This window comes from Saimiri boliviensis, chromosome 20, assembly GCF_048565385.1.
Source record: "Saimiri boliviensis isolate mSaiBol1 chromosome 20, mSaiBol1.pri, whole genome shotgun sequence".
NCBI classification, from domain to species: Eukaryota; Metazoa; Chordata; class Mammalia; order Primates; family Cebidae; genus Saimiri; species Saimiri boliviensis.
This window is the reverse complement of record NC_133468.1, coordinates 32,149,878-32,171,703: the sequence shown is the minus strand read 5'-3', so window position 1 is coordinate 32,171,703 and position 21,826 is coordinate 32,149,878. Positions and strand designations below refer to the sequence as shown.

At 56.2% G+C, this 21,826-nt stretch overlaps 2 protein-coding genes across 2 annotated transcripts; one reads left to right on the top strand and one right to left on the bottom strand.

The window, feature by feature from the left end:
- Positions 1–308: 308 nt before the first annotated feature.
- Positions 309–7,178, bottom strand: ZNHIT1 (zinc finger HIT-type containing 1). Its single transcript, XM_010344680.3, has 5 exons — positions 7,073–7,178; positions 1,685–1,855; positions 908–987; positions 621–790; positions 309–530 (listed from the first exon to the last, which is right to left on the bottom strand). The coding sequence occupies exons 1-5, from the start codon at positions 7,092–7,094 to the stop codon at positions 509–511; spliced, it is 465 nt and encodes a 154-aa protein (XP_010342982.1). The 5' UTR covers positions 7,095–7,178; the 3' UTR covers positions 309–508.
- A 418-nt stretch (positions 7,179–7,596) lies between these two features.
- On the top strand, positions 7,597–20,041 carry PLOD3 (procollagen-lysine,2-oxoglutarate 5-dioxygenase 3). The gene is made up of 19 exons (XM_003934149.4): positions 7,597–8,121; positions 8,504–8,595; positions 8,808–8,944; positions 9,028–9,191; positions 9,335–9,447; positions 10,530–10,593; positions 12,382–12,479; positions 12,636–12,737; positions 12,921–13,046; positions 13,207–13,328; positions 13,634–13,738; positions 13,868–13,993; positions 15,513–15,654; positions 15,753–15,866; positions 16,007–16,075; positions 17,328–17,432; positions 18,253–18,399; positions 19,064–19,189; positions 19,591–20,041. Exons 1-19 carry the CDS (start codon positions 8,001–8,003, stop codon positions 19,744–19,746), a joined length of 2,229 nt encoding a protein of 742 aa, XP_003934198.2. The 5' UTR covers positions 7,597–8,000; the 3' UTR covers positions 19,747–20,041.
- Positions 20,042–21,826: the final 1,785 nt, after the last annotated feature.

The window sequence follows — 21,826 nt, the reverse complement described above, 5'->3', positions numbered from 1 at the left end:
AGTGAGCTAAGACCCCACCACTGCACTCCAGCCTGGGTGACAGAGTGAGGCCCTGTCTGTAATAAATAAATAAAATAGTTTAAACAACTAAATCAATAAACAAAAAGACTTACAGAAGAAGCCAAGGAGGGCAGGGGCTTGGGGATGGCAGGAGAATGGAACAGAATGTCTCACGATCAGGGACACAGAGGGGTGGACAGTGGCGGGGTGAGTGGCAGGCAGGAGGAGGAGAGACAGAGCCGAAAGCAGGAGAGACAGGTGACCCATCACCGTCACCTCCAAACGTGCCCATGACCAAACAGGCAGGCTGCGGGTATGAGGCTTTTTATTCTAACAGCACTGGGTGGGCCCCGCCCACCTGCCAGACGGTTCCTGGAGTGAGGCTGCTCTTTCCTAGCAGGTAAGACACAGTTTTGTGGGGTGAATGAGCGGCTCCTCTCTTGGTCCAGGGAGAGCCCCCTCCACTGGGCAATGCACAGCGGCCCTTCCTCTCTGGGAATGCCCAGGCTCACACAGTCCACTTCAGACACCTGCAGAGAGGGAGCCAGGATGAGGGGAGAGAGGTCTGGGGAGGCCGTCGGGAGGAGGGAGTGGGGATAAACGGCAGGGGCCGAGCTCACCTGGTCTCCTGGTGGGTCCCCAGACAGCGCACAGTACAGTACCGGGCACCGCAGCTGACACAGGTGTAGGGGGAGGGGAAGCCGCAGACAGCACAGAAGGGGCGCTGGGGACGTGAGGGGGGCCCCGCACAGGCCGTCAGGTAGTTGGGGCCCTCGGCCACACTCAAGTTCTGAAGAGACAAGGGGCCAGCTCTAGGCCTCCTCCTCCCAGCAGCGCAGCCAACACCTGCTGGGGCCAGGCTTACCCCTGCCCTGGGGGGGTCCTCCCAGGCTCACCCTCATCTCACCTGCTCTTCCAACAGGGCCTGAAAGTTTTTTCGGAAGCGAAGTTTAAAATGATCACCTCGAGTTTTCTTCTTTTTCTTTCCTAGGGGTCAAGGGCGATCAGCTGCATAGCGCTTGCCCAGAAAGACAGCAGTGTTCTCTGGTTATCACTCCCGTGCCCACGTGCCCTCCTGGTTCTTTTTTTGAGACAGAGTCTCACTCTGTCACTCAGGCTGCAGTGCAGTGGCACAATCTCAGCTCACTGCAACCTCTACTTCCTGGGTTCAAGTGATTCTCTTGCCTTGGCCTCCCGAGTAGCTGGGATTACAGGCGTCCGCCAGCACGCCCGGCTAATTTTTTGTATTTTTAGTAGAGATGGGGTTTCATCACGTTGGCCAGACTGGTCTTGAACTCCTGACCTCAAGTGATCCGCCCACCTCAGCCTCCCAAAGTGCAGGGATCACCGGTGTGAGCCACGGCGCCCAGCCCTGCCTTCCTGGCTGTAAGTTGGCCCCTTGCCACCAGCCACTGCCCTCCACCCCAATTCTCCAATCCCAGCCGATCGTCACCTCTATGCCCCTAAACCTAAGGCTTCATGTCAGAGCTCATCCAGTCTCTCGTTTAGTTCACATACACAAGAGGAAACTGAGGCACAGAAAGGGGGTGTGGTTGCTCACAGCCACAGGAGCCAGTCACCAGCAGAGGCACCAGGAGCTCCTGGGTCCTCCCACAGCCAGAGTTGGGCGGACTCTCCCCGTTCCCCACAGTCCCGCCCCCACTTCCTCCTCCACCCGTCTCACCTGTGTCCGCATCATCATCGAACTGAGGCAGCCTCTTGCCGAGCTGAGGGAGTCCTGCATGGGGGTCGTCCTGGAAGTTGTCATTCTCCAGGGCCTCCAGCTGCCGGTTGATGCGACGCTGCCGGGCAGCCCGGTCCAGCACCCGCCGCTGCCCGGGGTCCTGGGAGCGGACTGGATGGGGCAGGGCACACAAAGTTACAGGGGTTCCCGGAAAGAGGAGCGGCGCGGCCATGGCTCTGAGCAGGCGAGGAAGGCACCCAGGATGGGAGCCACAGCGCTCTGATCTCACCCCCCTCACCAAGCCCTCGATCCCCGTCTCCTCCCGGGCCAGCCCCCAGCCCATGCTTCCTGTCCCACCAGCTGAGACCCTTTCAGTTTCTCCCGCCTGTTTTCTCTGCCTTCCTCCCAACCCCAGTCCCGGCCAGTGAGACCCCTCCTGGAGACGGCTCAGGGGGAGGCCATGGCGCCCGCCCGTGGGGCTTCCAGGCTATCATGGGCCCTCAATGCACATGGCCCTCATGCTCAGCAGCTCATCTCCTACCTCAAAGGAACCAGGGGCCACCCACACTTGGACCCGCTCATCTTCCAGGCCACCCACTCACAAATGTGGTGCCAAGCGGGCACACCCCTGCCCCAGGGCCCCCCACATCCCTCCACTGCACCTGAGCCTTCCCCTGCAGCCCATTCCCTTCCTCTCCCATCTTCAACCCCTCCTCCTCAACTGGCACTTTCCTTTCCGTGAAAAACCTGGCGACACTCATGGGTCTATCACTTCACGGCTCCTCCTTCAGAGTAATCTACAGGACGTGTCGCTTCTTCACCTCCCACCCTCTCCTCAACACCCCAAATCTGACTATCCACGGGGACCACCCACACTCCAGGCACAGATGCCCTCCTTGGAGCCACTCCAGGGGGCCTTCCTGGCCTCCTCCTTGGACCTGAGCCCTGTCCGCCCTGTGGCGGTGCTGACTACCTTCATCGAGTAGAAAGAGACCCTTTGCTTGCTTCCTTGAAAAGACTGCAGGGATTCTCCATGTCCAGTAATGCTGCTCGGGCTCCAGCTCGGCTGCTGCCCTGCCTCTACGGAGGTGGCTGGCTCTCTTCTCTGCTCAGTCTACGTACTCTTTCTGGGATTTCGAATCTAAACAAAGGGCTCTGATGATCACCCACAAGCAAATGACTCCCAGAGCGATTCCCTCAACCCAGAACCCGCTCCCAGGCTCCACAACGGGCCTTCCAACGGCACCTGTTGAACCGGGCGTGGTGGCACACACCTGTAACCTCAGCACTTTGGGAGGCCAAAGTGGGAGGATTGCTTGATGCCAGGAGTTAGAAACCAGCCTGGGCAGCATAGCCAAACCCCATCGCTACAAAAAATTTAAAAATGAGCCGGGCCTGTTGCACATGCTTATAGTCCCAGGTACTCGGGAGGCTGTGGTGGGAGGATTACATAAGCTGGGGAGGTTGAGGCTGCCGCATGCAGTGAGCTGTGATCACACCACTGCCCTGCAGCCTGAGTGACAGAGCAAGACTCCAAAACAAACAAACATCAAAAAGAAAAAATAAATCATCCGCTGGCCTCACCGAAACTCAAAATAAAAAGTTTTCCCATCCCAGTCTGCTTCTGCCTTCTCTCAAGGTGAATGGAACCATCTATGCAGACATCCAAACCGGAAACCTAGAAGCTATTTTAAACCTCTTTCCACGGCCGGGCACGGTGACTCGCGCCTGTAATCCCAGCACTTTGGGAGGCTGAGGCGGGCAGATCACTTGAAGTCAGGAGTTTGAGACCAGCCTGGGCAACATGGCGAAATCCGTCTCTACTAAAAATACAAAAATTGGCCCAGTATGGTGGCGGGCGCCTGTAATCCCAGCTCCTTGGGAGGCTGAGGCACAAGAATCGCTTGAACCTGGGAGGCAGAGGTTGCAGCAAGCCGAGATACCACCACTGCACTCCAGCCTGAGAGACAGAGTGAGACCCTGTCTCAAAAAACAAAAACCACTTTCCTCATTGCCTTAGCAGCTGTTCACCAGGTTCTGGTAATTTTACATAATAGCTCTCTTTATTCATTAAACAAATATTAAGCACCCGTTAACCGTAATAACAACAGCAGCAGCTCTAGTAGCTATCACTTGTTGGGCACTTACTATGAGCCAGGCACCATGCTCAGCTCTTTGCATAACTTGAACTGTTTAACCCTTACAACAGCCGTATGGGATAGTATCGTTATCATCCACAGTTTACCAACATTCAGAGATTAAGAAATGTGTCCAAAGTTCACACAGCTAGCAAGTGGCCAGGTCAGAATTCAAAGCATTGCATAGCATCAAAGACCATGACCTGGCTGGGCGCGGTGGCTCACGTCTGTGATCCCAGCACTTTGGGAGGCCAAGGCAGGCGGATCAAGAGGTCAAAAGATCGAGACCATCCTGGCTAACAAGGTGAAACCCCGTCTCTACTAAACAATACAAAAATTAGCTGGGTGTGGTGACGCGAGCCTGTAGTCCCAGCTACTTGGGAGGCTGAGGCAGGAGAACTGCTTGAACCCAGGAGGCTGAGACTGCAGTGAGCCGAGATTGCACCACTGCACTTGAGCCTGGTGCCTGGTGACAGAACAAGACTCTGTCTCTCAAAAAAAAAAAAAAAAAAAAAAGAGCACGACCTTCCCAGGCACGGTGGCTCATGCCTGTAATCTCAGGACTTTGGGAGGCTGAGGTGGGTGGATCCCTTGAGCCCAGGAGTTCGAGGCCAACCTGGGCAACGTGGCAAAACCCCGTCTCTACAAACAAATACAAAAATTAGCCAGGCATGGTGGCACACACCTGTAGTCCCAGCTATTCGGGAGTCTGAGGCAGGAGGATGGTCTGAGCCCAGGAGCTCAAGGCTGCAGTAAGCCATGTTTGTGCCACTGCATGCCAGCCTGGGTGACACAGCAAGATCCTATTCAAAAAAAAAAAAAAAAAAAAAAACACCACCAAGTCCGGGTACTTTGGCTCACACCTGTAATCCCAGCACTTTGGGAGGCTGAGATGGGTGGATCACCTGAGGTCAGGAGTTCAAGACCAGCCCGGCCAACACGGTGAAAGCCCGTCTCTAGTAAGAACACAAAAAATTAGCCAGGCGCAGTGGCATGTGCCTGCAATCCCAGCTACTCAGGAGGCTGAGGCAGGAGAATCACTTGAACCCAGGAGGCGGAGGTTGCAGTGAGCTGAGATCGTGTCACTGCACTCCAGCCTGGGCGACTCCATCTCAAAAAAAAAAAAAAAAAAAACCCATGATATTGATCACTGTACTACTCTGTCTCCATTCCAAATGCCAGAGAGTGCTCTAGGTTCTGGGGATGCAAAAGCTTCCAGTCTAGTGGTAAACACAAACAATTAATCAAACAAACACAGTAAACAGAACATGGGGTAGGCTTGGATACGGAGTATAAAGTGCTGCAGAGCCCAGGCCAGAAACACCCAATCTGGCTTTGGAGTAGTCAGGGCAGACTTCCCAGAAGAAGGTAAGTCTAGGTTAAGGCCTCACTGGTGAATGACCTTGCTAGGGGAGACAGCAGGGAGTTTCAGGCCTCGAGGTCAACATGAGAAAAGTCATGGCTGGGAGACTGCGGTGCCTTTGAAAAACTTAAAGGGAGGATCACCTGAGCTCAGGAGTTCAAGACCAGCCTGGGCAATACAGTGAGACACCTATCTCGACAAAAAATATAAAAACTAGCCCAGCATGGTGGCCTGCACTCACCTGAGGTCCCAGCTACTCAGGAGGCTGAGGTGGGAGGATCACTTGAGTATGGGAAGGTTGAGGCTGCAGTGAGCTATATAGAACCACTTCATTCCAGCCTGGGTGACAGAGTAAGACTCCCTATTTTAAAAAAGCCTTTGCTGCTGGGTGTGGTGGCTCGCAACTGTAATCCCAGCATTTTGGGAGGACAAATGGGTGGATCACAAGGTCAGGAGTTCAAGACCAGCCTGGCCAACATAACGGAACCCCATCTCTACTAAAAATACAAAAATTAGCCAGGCATTAGCGGTGTGTGCCTGTAGTCCCAGCTACTCAGGAGGCTGAGGCAGGAGAATCTCTTGAACTTGGGAAATGGAGGTTGCAGTGAGCCAAGATCACACCATTGCACTTCAGCCTGGGCTACAGAGTAAAACTTCATCTCAAAAAAAAGGCCCGGCACAGTGGTTCATGTGAGGTCAGGAGACCAAGACCATCCTGGCTAACATGATAAAACCCCATTTCTACTAAAAAAAAAAAAAAATTTAGCTGGGCATGGTGGTGGCATGCGCCTGTAATCCCAGCTACTTGGGAGGCTGAGGCAGAAGAATCGTTTGAACCTGGGAGGTAGAGTTTGCAGTGAGTCAAGATTACACCGCTGCAAGGCAGCCTGGGCCATAGAGCAGACTCCATCGAAAGAAAGAAAGAAAAGAAAAGAAATAAAGACAGGAAGGAAGGAAAGAATATAAAGAAAAAGAAAGAAAGAAAAAGAAAGAAAAAGAAAAAAAGCAAGCCTTTGCTGGCTCTCCACTGCCTCCCCACAGAGTTCAAACTCCTGGGCAGTGTGTATAATGCCGTTAAAAATGTAACCTTTCCCCAGCCTTCCGTCCTTTCTTATTACTCTGTAAGATCCAAACTGTGGACTTGGCTTCCTGAGCGACTTGCTTTTTCTTGCTTTACTGCCTTTGCCCATGAGGTTCCCACTGAGAGAAACCCTAACTAGACTTTCAAGACTCAATTCAAGCTTTTTCGCTTTTCCTTCCAAGCTTTCACTGTCCCCTCCCTCCCAGACGCTGAGCTAGAAGCCACTCCTCCCTGTTCCGAGGCGCTGTGCCTCCCTCTGCCATAGCAGATATTACAGTGAAATGCAGTGGCAGGTCTGCGTGTCTGTCCCCATTCTAGAAAGCCAATGGATGGATAACAGGAGTCTTTCTCCTCTTCATCCCCAGCGCCTGGCTTGGAGTAAGCATCAGTAAAACGTGAATGAAGGGTCAACGCCAGGATTCGAGGGCTGGGGAAGGGATTTAAGAGGAATAGCTGGCGCCGGGAGCGGCATCCCAGCACTTCGCAAGGCCGACGCGGAGGATCGCTTGAGGCGAGTTGGAGACCAGTCTGGGCAACATAGCGAGAACCCGTTAATACAAAAAAAATTAAAAATTAAAAATTAGCCAGGCGTGGTGCTTCATGCCTGCAGTTCCAGCCACTCGGGAGGCTGAGGTGGGAGGATCGTTTGATCCCAGGAGTTCGAGGCTGCACCACGGCACTCCAGCCTAGGTGACAGAGCGAGACCTCGTCTCAAAAGAAAGCAGGGGAATGACTAAGTAAGAAAATTCTAGGGCTAGTTCGGACTTCGGAAGGGGAAGGGGGCGAACCGCCGGGGGCTCACATACCCGAAGTTTTCTTCTCCACCATTTGCACAATATGACTGCCGGAAGAGACTGCTGCGCACGCGTACTAAACCCAAGGCTTGGGTAGGGGCGCAATCACTTCCGGTGGCTGCTACTTCTGCGCGTGCGCTACCGCTTTGACTCATTACGTGGCGTTCCCTTGGAGACCAGAAAGCTTTTCGCCATGTTTTATAGGGGCAAAACCACTTCCGGCCTTAGTCTGGCGATTTAAGTCTTGTGTGAACCACCAAATGGGTTATTTTAAAGAGGTGGTGACGGCAGTATTACGAGAAACCTTATTTTTCTGTGGTCCTTGTGAAGATGCTGTAATCACAAAGGCAGCCCCTGGAGCTTCTCCCCGGGGCAGAAGAGGAGGTGGGCCGGACTGTCAAAGAAAGTGGCCGGCTTCCGTGGGCAATCCGAGGTTCCTAGTGGCCCTCTGCAGAAATCTCAATCCCGTTTCCCGGGGCCTCTGTCCCGCCGGCTCGCGCTTCCTCCCTCCCTGTCGCCGCCACCCGCTGGCTCTCCCCGTCTTCCGCCCGCACTCTCCGGGCAGGGCTGCGCCCAGAATCCGCCCCCGCGACCCGCCAGGGGTCACTGCCCCTGTCCGGGTTTCAGTTCCACAAGTGTCAAGCGGCTGGCTCGGCCCAGAGTCCCGGTCTCAGGCCCGCCGGCCGGAGCCGCCGCTCCTCCCCCGCCTCCGCTGCACCCGGGACAATCCTCGCCTTGTCTGCGGCGCCGGCGTCTGGAGCTTTCTGCAGCCTCCGGATACGCCTTTTTTTTCCAGGGCGTGGCCCCAGCCCGGCTGCTCCCCGCGGCGGCCGCACAGCAGCCCCGGCGCCCCCTTCCCGCCGCCCCAGTCCGGAGCCGGGATCAAGGAGCGCAGCTCACACCCCGGGATCCTGGGTGCTGTCTGGGCCCGCTCCCCACCATGGCCTCCTCGGGCCCGGGACCCCGGCCGCTGCTGCTCCTGCTGCTGCTGCTGCTGCCGCTGCTGCCCCCCGCGGCTTCAGCCTCCGACCGGCCCCCGGGCCGCGACCCGGTCAACCCAGGTGAGATCCCGGGGAGGCCGGGCACGGCGGAGGCGGCAGAGACTCACGTGCCTGCCAGCCTGGCCCGGAGCGGGTCGGGAGCTCGAGGAGGTGTCCGGCCCGTCCCCCGCCCAGCGTGCTCTTGAGGCTGAGGAGCGCCAAGCCCCTTACCCATCCCCACCCTGAACTGCGGGTTCTGACCTCCCGAGCAAAGAGACTCGGACTTCCTGGGCGCCACTCCCACCCTGCCCTTCCTGGGGTCAGAGTGGTCCTGGGTGAGGAGAGTTTAAGAGGGCGAGGGAAGGAAAGAAGGGAGGGAAGTAGAGCGAGAGGGACAGCAAACACGTGGGGTCCGGCGGCGCTGGGCGGATGGGTCCCAAGCGCCAGCTCCCCCTGGTAACAGAGAAGCTGCTGGTGATCACTGTGGCCACGGCTGAGACCGAGGGGTACCTGCGTTTCCTGCGCTCTGCGGAGTTCTTCAACTATACCGTGCGGGTGAGGAGAGGGAAAGCCCCAGCGGCCCTGGGAGGGGGGTCCCAGCAGGAGGGGTGGGCTGAAGTCTGGATGCCCAGGTCCCCACGGTGAGCCTGGTCAGAAGCTGCACCCCCCCCCCCACCGCCACACACACACACACACACACACACACACACACACACACACACACAAACTCCCCAACCCTCGCCTGGCACTGGGCATCTCCCCCGCAGACCCTGGGCCTGGGAGAGGAGTGGCGAGGGGGTGATGTGGCCCGAACAGTTGGTGGAGGTCAGAAGGTCCGGTGGCTAAAGAAGGAAATGGAGAAATACGCTGACCGGGAGGATATGATCATCATGTTTGTGGACAGGTAACAGGGCTGGGAATAGGGTGCAAGGTAAGGATGCTGAGGTTCCTAGTGGACCCCTGCTCATCCTCCCCTTCCTGGCCCAGCTATGACGTGATTCTGGCTGGCGGCCCTACGGAGCTGCTGAAGAAGTTCGTCCAGAGCGGGAGCCGCCTGCTCTTCTCTGCGGAGAGCTTCTGCTGGCCCGAGTGGGGGCTGGCAGAGCAGTACCCTGAGGTGGGCACGGGGAAGCGCTTCCTCAACTCTGGTGGTGAGTGGCAGAGGGGCCAAGAGCAGTGGGGCCAAAAGCCGTGGGGCACAGAGTGTTCCTGGTGCCTGAGGGCTGGAGAGGGCCTGGGGGACAGGCCATGGGACGCTGTGAGTCTCAGGGTCAACACTTCACCTCCCCACCAGGATTCATCGGTTTCGCCACCACTGTCCACCACATTGTCCGCCAGTGGAGGTACAAGGATGACGACGATGACCAGCTGTTCTACACGCGGCTTTACCTGGACCCAGGACTGAGGGTAAGGCGGGCAGAAGAGTGGGCACACCCCACAGCTCTGTGGGAGTGGAGGCCTCAGGCTGAACGGGAGCAGAGGGGCGAAGGGGGTTGTAAAGAAAAAAATGTGTGCCTGGGCGTGGTGACTCATGCCTGTAATCCCAGTGCTTTGGGAGGCTTAGGCAGGAGGATTGCTTGAGCCCAGGAATTCAATACCAGCCTGGACAACATAGTGAAACCTCATCTCTACAAAAAAAAAAAAAATTAGCCAGGTTTCATGGTGCACATCTGTAATCCCAGCTACTTGGGAGGCTGAGGTGGGAGGATCTCTTAAGTGCAGGAGTTTGAGAGTATTTTGAGTTATGACTGCACCACTGCACTCCAGCCGGGGTGACAGAATGAGACCCTGTCTCTTAGAAAAAAAATAAAAGAGCCGGGTGCGGTGGCTCAAGCCTGTAATCCCAGCACTTTGGGAGGCCGAGGCGGGTGGATCACGAACGAGGTCAAGAGACTGAGACCATCCTGGTCAACATGGTGAAACCCCGTCTCTACTAAAAATACAAAACATTAGCTGGGCATGGTGGCACGTGCCTGTAATCCCAGCTACTCAGGAGGCTGAGGCAGGAGAATTGCCTGAACCCAGGAGGCGGAGGTTGCGGTGAGCCGAGATCGCGCCATCACACTCCAGCCTGGGTAACAAGAGCGAAACTCCGTCTCAATAAATAAATAAATAAATAAATAAAAAAAAGAGAAGCCACACATGGTGGCTCACGCCTGTAATCCCAGCACTTTGGGAGGCCAAGGCAGGTGGATCACCTGAGATTGGGAATTTGAGTCCAGCCTGACCAACATGGTGAAACCACCATCTCTATTAAAAATGCAAAAATTAGCCGGGCGTGGTGACACTCGCCTGTAGTCCCAGCTACTCAGAATAATCGCTTGAACTAGGAGGCGGAGATTGCAGTGAGCCGAGATCGCACCACAGCACTCCAGCCTGGGCAACAAGAGCGAGAGAAAAAAAGAGCGAGAGAAAAAAAGTGAGAAATGATGAAATGATCCTTCCCCCTTCTTCATTTTAACCACTCTATCGCATCTCATCCCATCCAGGAGAAACTCGGCCTTAGTCTGGATCATAAGTCTCGGATCTTTCAGAACCTCAACGGAGCTCTAGGTGAGGAGGAAGACAGCAGCAGGTGGGCAACGCTCAGCCTCCGCACTAGGGGTCTCGAGCTGGGAGAGGCTTCTGGAGGAGCTGAGCCGGCCTAAGCCCACCTCTCTGTGGCTCTGTCGGGCGTCTGAGTGGCTGACGGTGTGAGTTGCACTGTGCTGATGGTACTAGAAGCAAGGGAAGCCAAAGCGTGCTGGCATCTGGTGCGCACATGCTGTGCCTGGGCGCCGGGCCAGGGGTTTTACTTCTGTGGTTTCATTTAACAAGGGGAAGGTCCCTGGTTATCCACCTCCTGCAGATGAGGAAAGCAACTTGTGGAGAGGTTAGGGCAGGCGTCCCCAAACTACAGCCCACGGGCCGCCATTTATCCGGCCCCCCGCCGCACTTCAGGAAGGGGCACCTCTTTCATTGGTGGTCAGTGAGAGGAGCACAGTATGTGGCGGCCCTCCAACGGTCTGAGGGACAGTGAACTGGCCCCCTGTGTAAAAAGTTTGGGGACGCCTGGTTAGTGACTTGCCTCAGGGGATGGGGAGAAAAGAGATAGAGAGGCCGGGTGCAGTGGCTCACACCTGTAATCCCAGCACTTTGGGAAGCCAAGATTGGAGGATCATTTGAGGTCAGGAATTCCAGACCAGCGTGGCCAGCATGGCAAAACCCTGTCTTTACTTTAAAAAAGTACAAAAATTAGCCAGGCGTGTTGGCAGCCATCTGTAGTCCCAGCTCCTGAGTAGGCTGAGGCAGGAGAATCACTGGAACCCGGGAGGCAGAAGTTGCAGTGAGCTGAGGTCCTGTCACTGTACTCCAGCCTGGTGACAGAGCGAGACTCCATCTCAAAAAAAAAAGAAAGGAATCTGAACACGGTGGCTCATGCCTGTAATCCCAGCACTTTGGGAGGCCGAGGCAGGCAAATCATGAAGTCAGGAGTTCAGGACCAGCCTGGCCAACATAATGAAACCCTATCTCTACTAAAAATACAAAAATTAGGCTGGGTGTGACGGCTCATGCCTGTAATCCCAGCACTTTGGGAGGCCGAGGTGGGTGGATCACAAGGTCAAGGGATTGAGACCATCCTGGTCAACATAGTGAAACCCCGTCTCTACTAAAAAAAAAAATACAAAAAATTAGCTGGGCATGGTGGTGCGTTCCTGTAATCCCAGCTACTCGGGAGGCTGAGGCAGGAGAATTGCCTGAACGCAGGAAGCCGAGGTTGTGGTGAGCCGAGATCGCGCCATTGCACTCCAGCCTGGGTAACAAGAGTGAAACTCCGTCTCAAAAAAAAAAAAAAAGAGATCAAGACCAGCCTGGCCAACATGGCAAAACCTCTTCTCTACTAAAAATACAAAAACTAGCAGGGCATGGTGACACACGCCTGTAATCACAACTATTCAGGAAGCTGAGGACGGAGAATCTCTTGAACCCAGGAGGTGGAGGTTGCAGTGAGCTGCGATGGCACCATTGCACTCCAGCCTGGGTGACTCAGCAAGACTCCATCTCAAAAAAAAAGAAAGAGACCATGAGGAGGGATAGGGGTGCTGAGGTTCCCAGTGGCCCCCAGCTCCGCGCATCCTGCCCTTCCTCGCCCAGCGGCTTTGATGTGATCGCACAGGTAGTCAGTGGAGCTCTCTGGGCCAGCAGCCTGGTCAGAACCCGAAGGTTTCTGCCCCCATAAGCCACACTCCAGGATGGCCCTGGTGTCCCTTTGGAGAACTTGGGACCCCGTATTTAGAAGAACGTGTTCCTCGGCAGCTCCCAGAGAAAGGGGATCTGAAGCCTGGCCTTTTTCTTCCCCAGATGAAGTGGTTTTAAAGTTTGATCGGAACCGTGTGCGTATCCGGAACGTGGCCTACGACACGCTCCCCGTTGTGGTCCATGGAAATGGTCCTACTAAGGTGCCACCAGTGGCTTCGACCCCTGCCCTGCCCTGCCCCAACCCCCGGGCATCTCCAACCCTTCTGAGAAGCCGGCCCTCCCCAGCTCCCACAGCACAGGTGCCCACCTCCACTCCTGGAGGCCTCAGCCGCTCAGCCTCGGTCTCTCCCCAACAGCTGCAGCTCAACTACCTGGGAAACTATGTCCCCAACGGCTGGACTCCCGAGGGAGGCTGTGGCTTCTGCAACCGGGACCGGAGGACACTCCCGGGGGGGCAGGTAAGGCAGGGGTGCCGGGAGGGGAGCGAGAAGGCAGCATGCTAGACAGGAGCTGCAAGGACAGTGGGCTGGGTGTCGGTGGGGCAATGGCCCTGGGTCCCCAAAGCTGGCAGGGTGGAGGGTGGGTGGGGCGGTGGGGAAGTCCCGGCTTCCCTCTGAGCGCCTTCGTGTCGCATCTTCCAGCCTCCCCCCCGGGTGTTTCTGGCCGTGTTTGTGGAACAGCCTACCCCGTTTCTGCCCCGCTTCCTGCAGCGCCTGCTGCTCTTAGACTATCCCCACGAGAGGATCACCCTTTTCCTGCACAACAATGTGAGACTCCCCCGCCCCCTGAAGCCTCTCGCGAAGGACCCTTCCTCTGCCCTGATCAGAACTCCCGAGTCCCCACCCCCATCTCCTACGTGCACCCCCATCCCTCAAGTGCCGCCTCCTTGCCCTCTGAGCCCATCCCCCCATGTCACCCCCTTCCCAGGAGGTCTTTCATGAGCCTCACATCGAAGACTCCTGGCCACAGCTCCAGGACCACTTTGCAGCCACGAAGCTGGTCGGGCCAGAGGAGGCTCTGAGCCCAGGCGAGGCCAGGGACATGGCCATGTGAGCAGGCGCTGGGCAGGGAGGAGGGCGGGATGAGGGTGCAGGGTGGGGGTGGCTGCCACCCGCTGCCCGGCCCTCGCCTCACCTGTCACCCGTCCAGCCCCTCCCGGGCTTCCCCACTCGCATCCTTAGCAGCCCCCACGCTGTCACCGCTCCCCACCCTTGCTGGCTCACCCAGACAGCAGAGAGCCTGGGGAAAGAAGGCCAGATGCTGCCTCCCTCCTCTGGTCCTGGGGTGGGGCCAATTCCCCCATCCCTACCCGCCTCCCCGCCTGCCACTGTTTGAGCTCAGCTCTCACCTCCAGGGACATGTGTCGGCAGGACCCCGAGTGCGAGTTCTACTTCAGCCTGGATGCTGACGCTGTCCTCACCAACCCGCAGACCCTGCGCATTCTCATTGAGGAGAACAGGTGGCTTGCTCCCCCTCCCTGCAGCCGGGGGGCACCCCAACAGGCCCCGGGAGCCCCACTCCTGCCCTGGGCACTAGGCTCCCTGGGCCTGCTCTCTTCTGCCCAGCCCTCACCCTCACTTGTCCGCAGGAAGGTGATCGCCCCCATGCTGTCCCGCCACGGCAAGCTGTGGTCCAACTTCTGGGGTGCCCTGAGCCCTGATGAGTACTACGCCCGCTCCGAGGACTACGTGGAGCTGGTGCAGAGAAAGCGAGTGTGAGTCCCGCCGGCCTGCAGCCCCCTCCTCTGACCCAGGGCCTGGGTACACCCAAGCCTCCTGGTCACCAATCAGAGGTGCCATGAGGCCCGGTGCAGTGGCTCACACCTGTGATCCCACTACTTTGGGAAAGCCAAGGTATGAGGATTGCTTGAGCCTGCTGAGCTCAGCCTGGTCAACATAGCAAAATCTTATCTCTACAAAAAATGTAAAGTATTAGCTGGGCATGGCGGTGCGAGCCTCCTCTAGCCCCAGCTACTACTACAGAGGCTGAGGTGGGAGGATCACTTGAGCTTGGGAGGTTGAGGCTGCAGTCAGCCATGTTTGCACCACTGCACTCCAGCCTGGAAAGAGGGAGACCCTGCCTCAAGAAAAGAAAAAGCAAAGGCCAGATACGGTGGCTCAATCCTGTAATCCCAGCACTTTGGGAGGCTGAGGCGGGCAAGTCACTTGAGGTCAGGAGTTTGAGACCAGCCTGGCCAACATGATGAAAACCCATCTGTTTTGTTTTTTGTTTTTTGAGACGGAGTCTTGCTCTGTCTGTCGCCAGGCTGGAGTGCAGTGGCGCGATCTCGGCTCACCACAACCTCCGCCTCCCAGGTTCAAGCAATTCTCCTGCCTCAGCCTCCTGAGTAGCTGGGATTACAGGCACACACCACCATGCCCAGCTAATTTTTGTATTTTTAATAGAGACGGGGTTTCACCATGTGGGCCAGGGTGGTCTTGATGTCTTGACCTCATGATCCACCCGCCTCGGCCTCCCAAAATGCTGGGATTACAGGCATGAACCACTGTGCCTGGCTTTTTTCTTTTTTTTTTTTTTTTTTGAGATGAAGTCTTGCTTTGTCACCCAGGCTGGAGTGCAGTGGCGTGATCTCAGCTCATTGCAACCTCCACCTCCTGGGTTCAAGTGATTCTCGTGCCTCAGCCTCCTGAGTAGTTGTGATTACAGGCGCACGCCACCATGCCCGGCTGATTTTTGTATTTTTAGTGGACACAGGGTTTCACCATGTTGTCCAGGCTGATCTGGAACTCCTGACATTATGATCCGCCTACCTCGGCCTCCTAAAGTGCTGAGATTAGAGGCGTGAGCCACTGCTTCCAGCAGTGAAACCCCATCTCCACCAAAAATACAAAATTTTGCCGGGCTTGGTGGCAGGCACCTGTTAACCCTGCTACTTGAGAGGTTGAGGTGGGAGAAGTGTTTGAACCTGGGAGGCAGAAGTTGCAGTCAGCTAAGATCGCACCACTGCACTCCAGCCTGGGTGACAAAGCGAGACTGTGTCTCAAAAAAACAAAAACAAAAAACAAGAAACAAAAAAGAAGGGTCACAGCTTGGGGCAGGGACTGACTGCGTTTTTGGCGAGGAGGCGGTTGTGACCAGCAGTGCTTGACAAGGGACATGCAGGGGTCTGATGTTCAGGGACTTCGACGCTCTGAGGGAAGAAGGGCTTCCTGGGATGAGCTGGGTAGAATTTGGGGGGCAGCCCCCAGCTGACCACGATGTCGGTCCTCCAGGGGCGTGTGGAACGTGCCTTACATCTCCCAGGCCTATGTGATCCGAGGGGAGACCCTGCGGATGGAGCTGCCCCAGAGAGAGGTGTTCTCGGGCAGCGACACGGACCCAGACATGGCCTTCTGTAAAAGCTTTCGAGACAAGGTGAGTGTGCGCCCGGTCTGGCCTGGGGGCCTGATGCTAAGATGCTGGGTCAGACCTTGGATGTCGCCAGCATCATGGGCACCCCCACCCCACTACAGGGCATCTTCCTGCATTTGAGCAATCAGCATGAATTTGGCCGGCTCCTGGCCACTTCCCGATACGACACAGAGCACCTGCACCCCGACCTCTGGCAGATCTTCGACAACCCCGTCGTGAGTGAGAACCCCGAGCTCAGGTTCCCCGCCCTGTGCTAAGGAAGACATCAAGCATGATGGCTGAGCGGGAAGGGGAGGCCCCCTGGGGGCTGGGGGACAGAGGGCACAGATCTGATGTGGCCTCCATCCTCCCACAGGACTGGCAGGAGCAGTATGTCCACGAGAACTACAGCCGGGCCCTGGAAGGGGAGGGAATCGTGGAGCAGGTGGGTCCGTACAGCCCCCGCCGCCCTCATGGCCGTTGCCTCTTGAGGGCCTCCGCCTGGATTCAAAGTTGTCAGACGGAGTTCCCCAGGGGCCTGCGGGTTTTCTGTTCAGGCAAGGTGAAGTCAGAGGCGGGACGCAGCATTGATCTGAGGGCCTCCTCTCCTGTTGTGTTGGGTATATTGGTGTTATGTATGAAATCACATCTTTAAAGAGGAATGGGGCTAGGCACAGTGGCTCACGCCTGTAATCCTATCACTTTGGGAGGCCAAGGCGGGCAGATCGTGAGGTCAAGAGATCAAGACCATCCCGGCCAACATGGTGAATGAAGCCCCATCTCTACTAAAATTACAAAAATTAGCCGTGCATGGTGGCGTACGCCTGTAGTCCCAGCTACTCGGGAGGCTGAGGCAAGAGAATCACTTGAAGCCAGGAGGCAGAGGTTGCAGCGAGCCAAGATCGTGCCACTGCACTCCAGCCTGGTGACAGAGCGAGACTCCATCTCAAAGAAAAAAAAAAAAATCCGGCCAGGAGTGGTGCTCAAGCCTATAATCCCAGCACTTCGGGAGGTTGAGGCAGGCAGATCAGTTGAGGTCAGGAGTTCCAGACTAGCCTGGCCAACATGGCAAAACACTGTCTCTACTAAAAAAATAAATAAATAAATAACAAAAATTAGCCAGATGTGGTGCTGGGCACCTGTAATCTCAGCTACTCGGGAGGCTGAGGTGGGAGAATCACTTGAACCTGGGAGGCAGAGTTTGCAGTGAGCCAAGATGGTGCCATTGCACTCCAGCATGGGTGACAGAGTGAGACCCTGTCTCAAAAAAAAGAAAAAAAATTGGCTTGGCATGGTGGCATGTGCCTGTAGTTCCAGCTGCCTGGGATGCTGAGGTGAGAGGATTGCTTGAGCCGAGAAGGTTGAGACTACAATGAGCTATGATTATGCCACCGCACTCCAGCCCGGTGACAGAGCAACACCCCATCTTAAAAAAAAAAAAAAAAAAAGGGATGCACTGTTATGGAAGTTTGGAAACCATTGTCCCAGCACGAGGGGCTCCGGGACCCTTTGCCACCTCTGCCATGCCAGATCCCAGCTCTCAGCCTTGCCATTCCCCCAGCCCCTACCTGGCGGGTACTCCGGCTGCTCTCAGAGCCTTCCTGCTCCCTGCCGTCCCTTCCCATTCTGCCCGCTGCCTGTCCCCTTTTCCATTCAGCACCATCACCTAGCCCTGTTCTCCCCCACCCTGCCCTCAGCCATGCCCGGACGTGTACTGGTTCCCGCTGCTGTCAGAACAAATGTGCGATGAGCTGGTAGAGGAGATGGAGCACTACGGCCAGTGGTCAGGCGGCCGGCACGAGGTGAGGGCCTGGGTGGTGAGGCTGGAGGGCTCCCCGGAGGAGGGGGTACGGGGTCTAGTCAAGGAGCAATGGGATCAGGAAAGTGGGAGCAAAGAGGGGTTCCCAGCAGGGAGGCAGACCCTGGGGTCACCACTGCATTCATTCATGTATTCGAGAAATATTTCCTGCTGGGCACGGTGGCTCATGCCTGTAATCTTAGCACTTTGGGAGGCCAAGACAGGAGGATTGCTTGAGCCAGGGAGTTTGAGGCCAGCCTGGGCAACATAGCAAGACCCTGTCTCTACAAAAAGTTTAAAAATTAGCTGGGTATGGTGGCGTGAGCCTGTGGTCCCAGCTCTTCAGGAGGCTGAGGCTGAAGGATCACTTGAGCCCCAGAGTTAGAGGCTGCAGTGAGCTATGATCATACCGCAGCACTCCAGCCTGGGTGACAGAGCAAGACTCTGTCTCTAGAAAAAGAAAAAAGGAAATATTTCCTGGGCCGCTGTGCTAGACTGCACGGGAGGACTGCCTCAGGCTGGCCGGGCGTGAGCGGCAGCGGCCGCCCAGCTCCTAAGGCTGTGATGAGCAGCCTGGGTGCATGGAAGCCACAGGGAAGCTTTGACCCAGACTTGGGAGGACCAGGGGGCTTCACAGGACAGGTGACATCTTAGCTGAGACTTGAAGGGCGGGACAGTGAGTCAGGCTGAGAAGTAGTAGAGAAGACTGCTCCACACAGAAGTATACAGGTGCAAAGGCTGGGGAACAGGAAGAAGGAGGCTGGACTGCCCTGGGGGGTGCCATGGCTAGAGGGTGTGGGTGGCTCAGTGCCTTCCACCTCCAGGATTCCAGGCTGGCTGGAGGCTATGAGAACGTGCCCACCGTGGACATCCACATGAAGCAGGTGGGGTACGAGGACCAGTGGCTGCAGCTGCTGCGGACGTATGTGGGCCCCATGACCGAGAGCCTGTTTCCTGGTTACCACACCAAGGTGCGCCACCCATCTGCCCGCTGCCCCACACCTGCCAGATGCCCCCCACCTTCCCCACCCTAGTGCCGGCCTGGAAGTCTCCACGCAGACCCCTTTAAGTCCCAGAAGCATTTGGGCTCCATGCACTTTGGTTCCCAGGGCAATGAGACGCTGCAGGAGGCAGCCCCTAGGAGAGAAGGGAGCCAGGCTTGGCCCTAACCTAATACCAGTGAGCTGGGAGACCCTCCCATGCGGGGGCCCCACCAACCATCTCCTCTCCTCCCTGGACAAGGACTGTCATCTCCCTGAAGTTCCCCTGCGATGGCCAGGCGTGGTAGCTCACTCCTGTAATTCCAGCACTTTGGGAGGCCAAGGCAGGCAGATGATCACCTGAGGTCAGGAGTTCAAGACCAGCCTGGCCAAGATGGTAAAACCTCATCTCTACTAAAAATATAAAAATTTGCCAGGCGTGGTGGTGCGTGCCTGTAATCCCAACTACTCGGGAGGCTGAGGCAGAAGAATCCCTTGAACCCAGGAGGTGAGGGTTGCAGTGAGCTGAGATTGAGCCACTTGCACTCCAGCCTGAGTGACAGAGCAAGACAGTCTCAGAAAATATATAATAATTGAATAAAAACCCCCCTACGCTCACAGCTGTCCCTGCAGCCTCTTCCCTCCTGTCTCCCAGGCGCGGGCGGTGATGAACTTTGTGGTCCGCTACCGGCCAGATGAGCAGCCCTCTCTGCGGCCACACCATGACTCATCCACCTTCACCCTAAACGTCGCCCTCAACCACAAGGGCCTGGACTATGAGGTGCGCCCCCGCCCCTCCACCCACCCACGCTTCACCTCGGGACCCTCGGGTCCCCTCCTAGAGCCCCTGCTTGCACCCCCAGTTCCCCTCCCTGCCTATTTCCCCGTGATTTTGTGGGTGTCAGCTCCTAGATGGCTGCTGGGCAGGCGGCCTCCGCTTCCTCCTGGATCTTCTTTATCTGCGGGAACCCCAGCCCTCCCCCATATCTGCCATCTCCTTTGTCACCCTGGTCTTCCCCACTTTTCTCCCTGGCCTGGCTGCCCCGCCCACTGTGTCCACCTGCCCCGCCCCCTGGCCTGGCTGCCCCGCCCCTTGGATCTGCCTGCCCCGCCCTCTGTGTCAGCCTCCGCAGGCACCACGTCCGCTCATTCCAAGATTCCTTTCCCTTCTTCTCTTTCCAGGGAGGCGGCTGCCGCTTCCTGCGCTACAACTGTGTGATCTCGTCCCCGAGAAAGGGCTGGGCGCTCCTGCACCCCGGCCGCCTCACCCACTACCACGAGGGGCTGCCCACGACCCGGGGCACGCGCTACATCATGGTGTCCTTTGTCGACCCCTGACACTCAACCACTGCCAAATCTGCCCTGCCGTTGTGCCTTTTTAGGGGGCCTGGCCCCCATCCTGGGAGTGGGGGGATGAGTCTCTCCCTCTCCCCGCTTCCTGAGTGCATGCTCCGTGTGCCTGGACTGAATGTGTCACGTTGCTCCCAACACACAGCCCTCTCAGGAAGCTGCGGGAGTCCCCGCCTCTCCCCTCCGTCCCCAGGGGTTCATGGGGACTGGGCTTCTGGGGGCTCCCTGCGTGATAAATTATGAACGTTCCTCAGCCTCGGTCCCAATAAAGGACAGTTTGTAAGTCTCGAGTCCATTCATCTGCCCATTGAGCCCATTCCCCCTCCTGCCACCAGCGTGGAGGGGAGAGACCCTGAAAAGGGAAGACGAGAAAAAAAGGGAGAGGCAGAATGTTAGACCCTCAGGGGAACCTGGAGGCTTCTCTGGCCCTACGTTCCCCTTCCCCTGTATTGACTGAGCTGAGGAAAGTGTGTGACAGGGCGCAGACGAAAAGAAGGACATCTCAGGCTGGGCACAGCGGCTCACACTGTAATTCCAGTACTTTGGGAAGCCAACGTGGGCGGAGGATCGCTGGAGGCCAGGAATTCAAGACCAGCCTGGACAACATAGCGATACCCCATCTCTACAAAAAATAAATTAGCTGGGCATGGTGGCTCACACCGGCAATCCCAGCACTTTAGGAGGCTGAGGTGGGTGGATCACCTGAAGTTGGGATTCAAGACCACCCTGGCTAACATGGTGAAACCCTGTCTCTACTAAAAGAATACAAAATTAGGCTGGGCACTATAATCCCAGCACTTTGGGAGGCTGCAGAGGGTGGATCACGAGGGCAGGAGTTCGAGACCAGCTTGGCCGGATGGTAAAACCACGTCTCTACTAAAAAATACAAACATGAGCTGGGCATGGTGGCAGATGCCTTTAATCCCAGCTACTCAGGAGGCTGAAGCAGGTGAATCATTTTCACCTGGGAGGCAGAAGTTGCAGTGAACAGAGATGCACTCTACTCTGGGCAACAGGGTGAGACTCCATCTCAAAAAAAAAAAAAAAAAGAAAAAAAAATTAACTGGGCATGTGGGACATGCCTGCAATTGCAGCTTACTTGGGAAGCTGAGGCAGGAGAATTGCTTGAAACTGGAGGGGGAGGTTGCAGTAAGCCAAGCTTGCAACATTGCACTCCAGCCTGGTCAACCAAGAGTAAAACTCTATCTCAAAAAAATAATAATAATAAATAGGCTGGGCATGGTGGCTCATGCCTGTAGTCCCAGCACTGCCGAGGCGGGCAGATCATGAGGTCAGGAGTTCGAGACCAGCCTGGCCAACATGGTGAAACGCTGTCTCTACTAAAAATACAAAAATTAGCTGGGTGTGCTGGTAGGCGCCTGTAATCCCAACTACTCAGGAGGTTAAGGCAGAATTGCTTGAACTCAGAAGGCAGAGATTGCAGTGAGCTAAGACCACACCACTGCATTCTAGTCTGGGCAACAGAACAAGACTCCATCTCAAAAAAAAAAAAAAAAAAAAAAGAAAGGAAGAAAGAAAGAAAAAAGCTTTCCAGCCAGGCGCAGTGGCTCACGCCTGTACTCCCAGCACCTTGGGAGGCCAAGGTGGGCAGATCACGAGGTCAGGAGATCAAGACCATCCTGGCCAACATGGTAAAACCCTGTCTCCACAAAATATACAAAAGTTAGCCAGGCATGGTGGTGGTGGGCGCCTATAGTCCCAGCTACTCAGGAGGCTGAGGCAGGAGAATCGCTTGAACCTGGGAGGCGGAGGTTGCAGTGAGCTGAGATCATGCCACTGCACTCCAACCTTGGCGACAGAGCAAGAATCCTTCTCAAAACAAACAAACACAGCTTTCTGCATTACTTACCGAGGGATCCATACAGCGTTGTTCTGGATTCCAGTCATAACTTAAAGGGAAACTTTGACAGTGTCTAGAGCCCTTGATGTCCTGCAAGTGAAAGAGGAGGATGTCCTTAGTTCCTTGCAGAAGGAACCCACTTAGATGGTAGCAATCTTGACATCCAGACGGAACAGCACATCTATAAAAGGAAACGTGATGGCATCT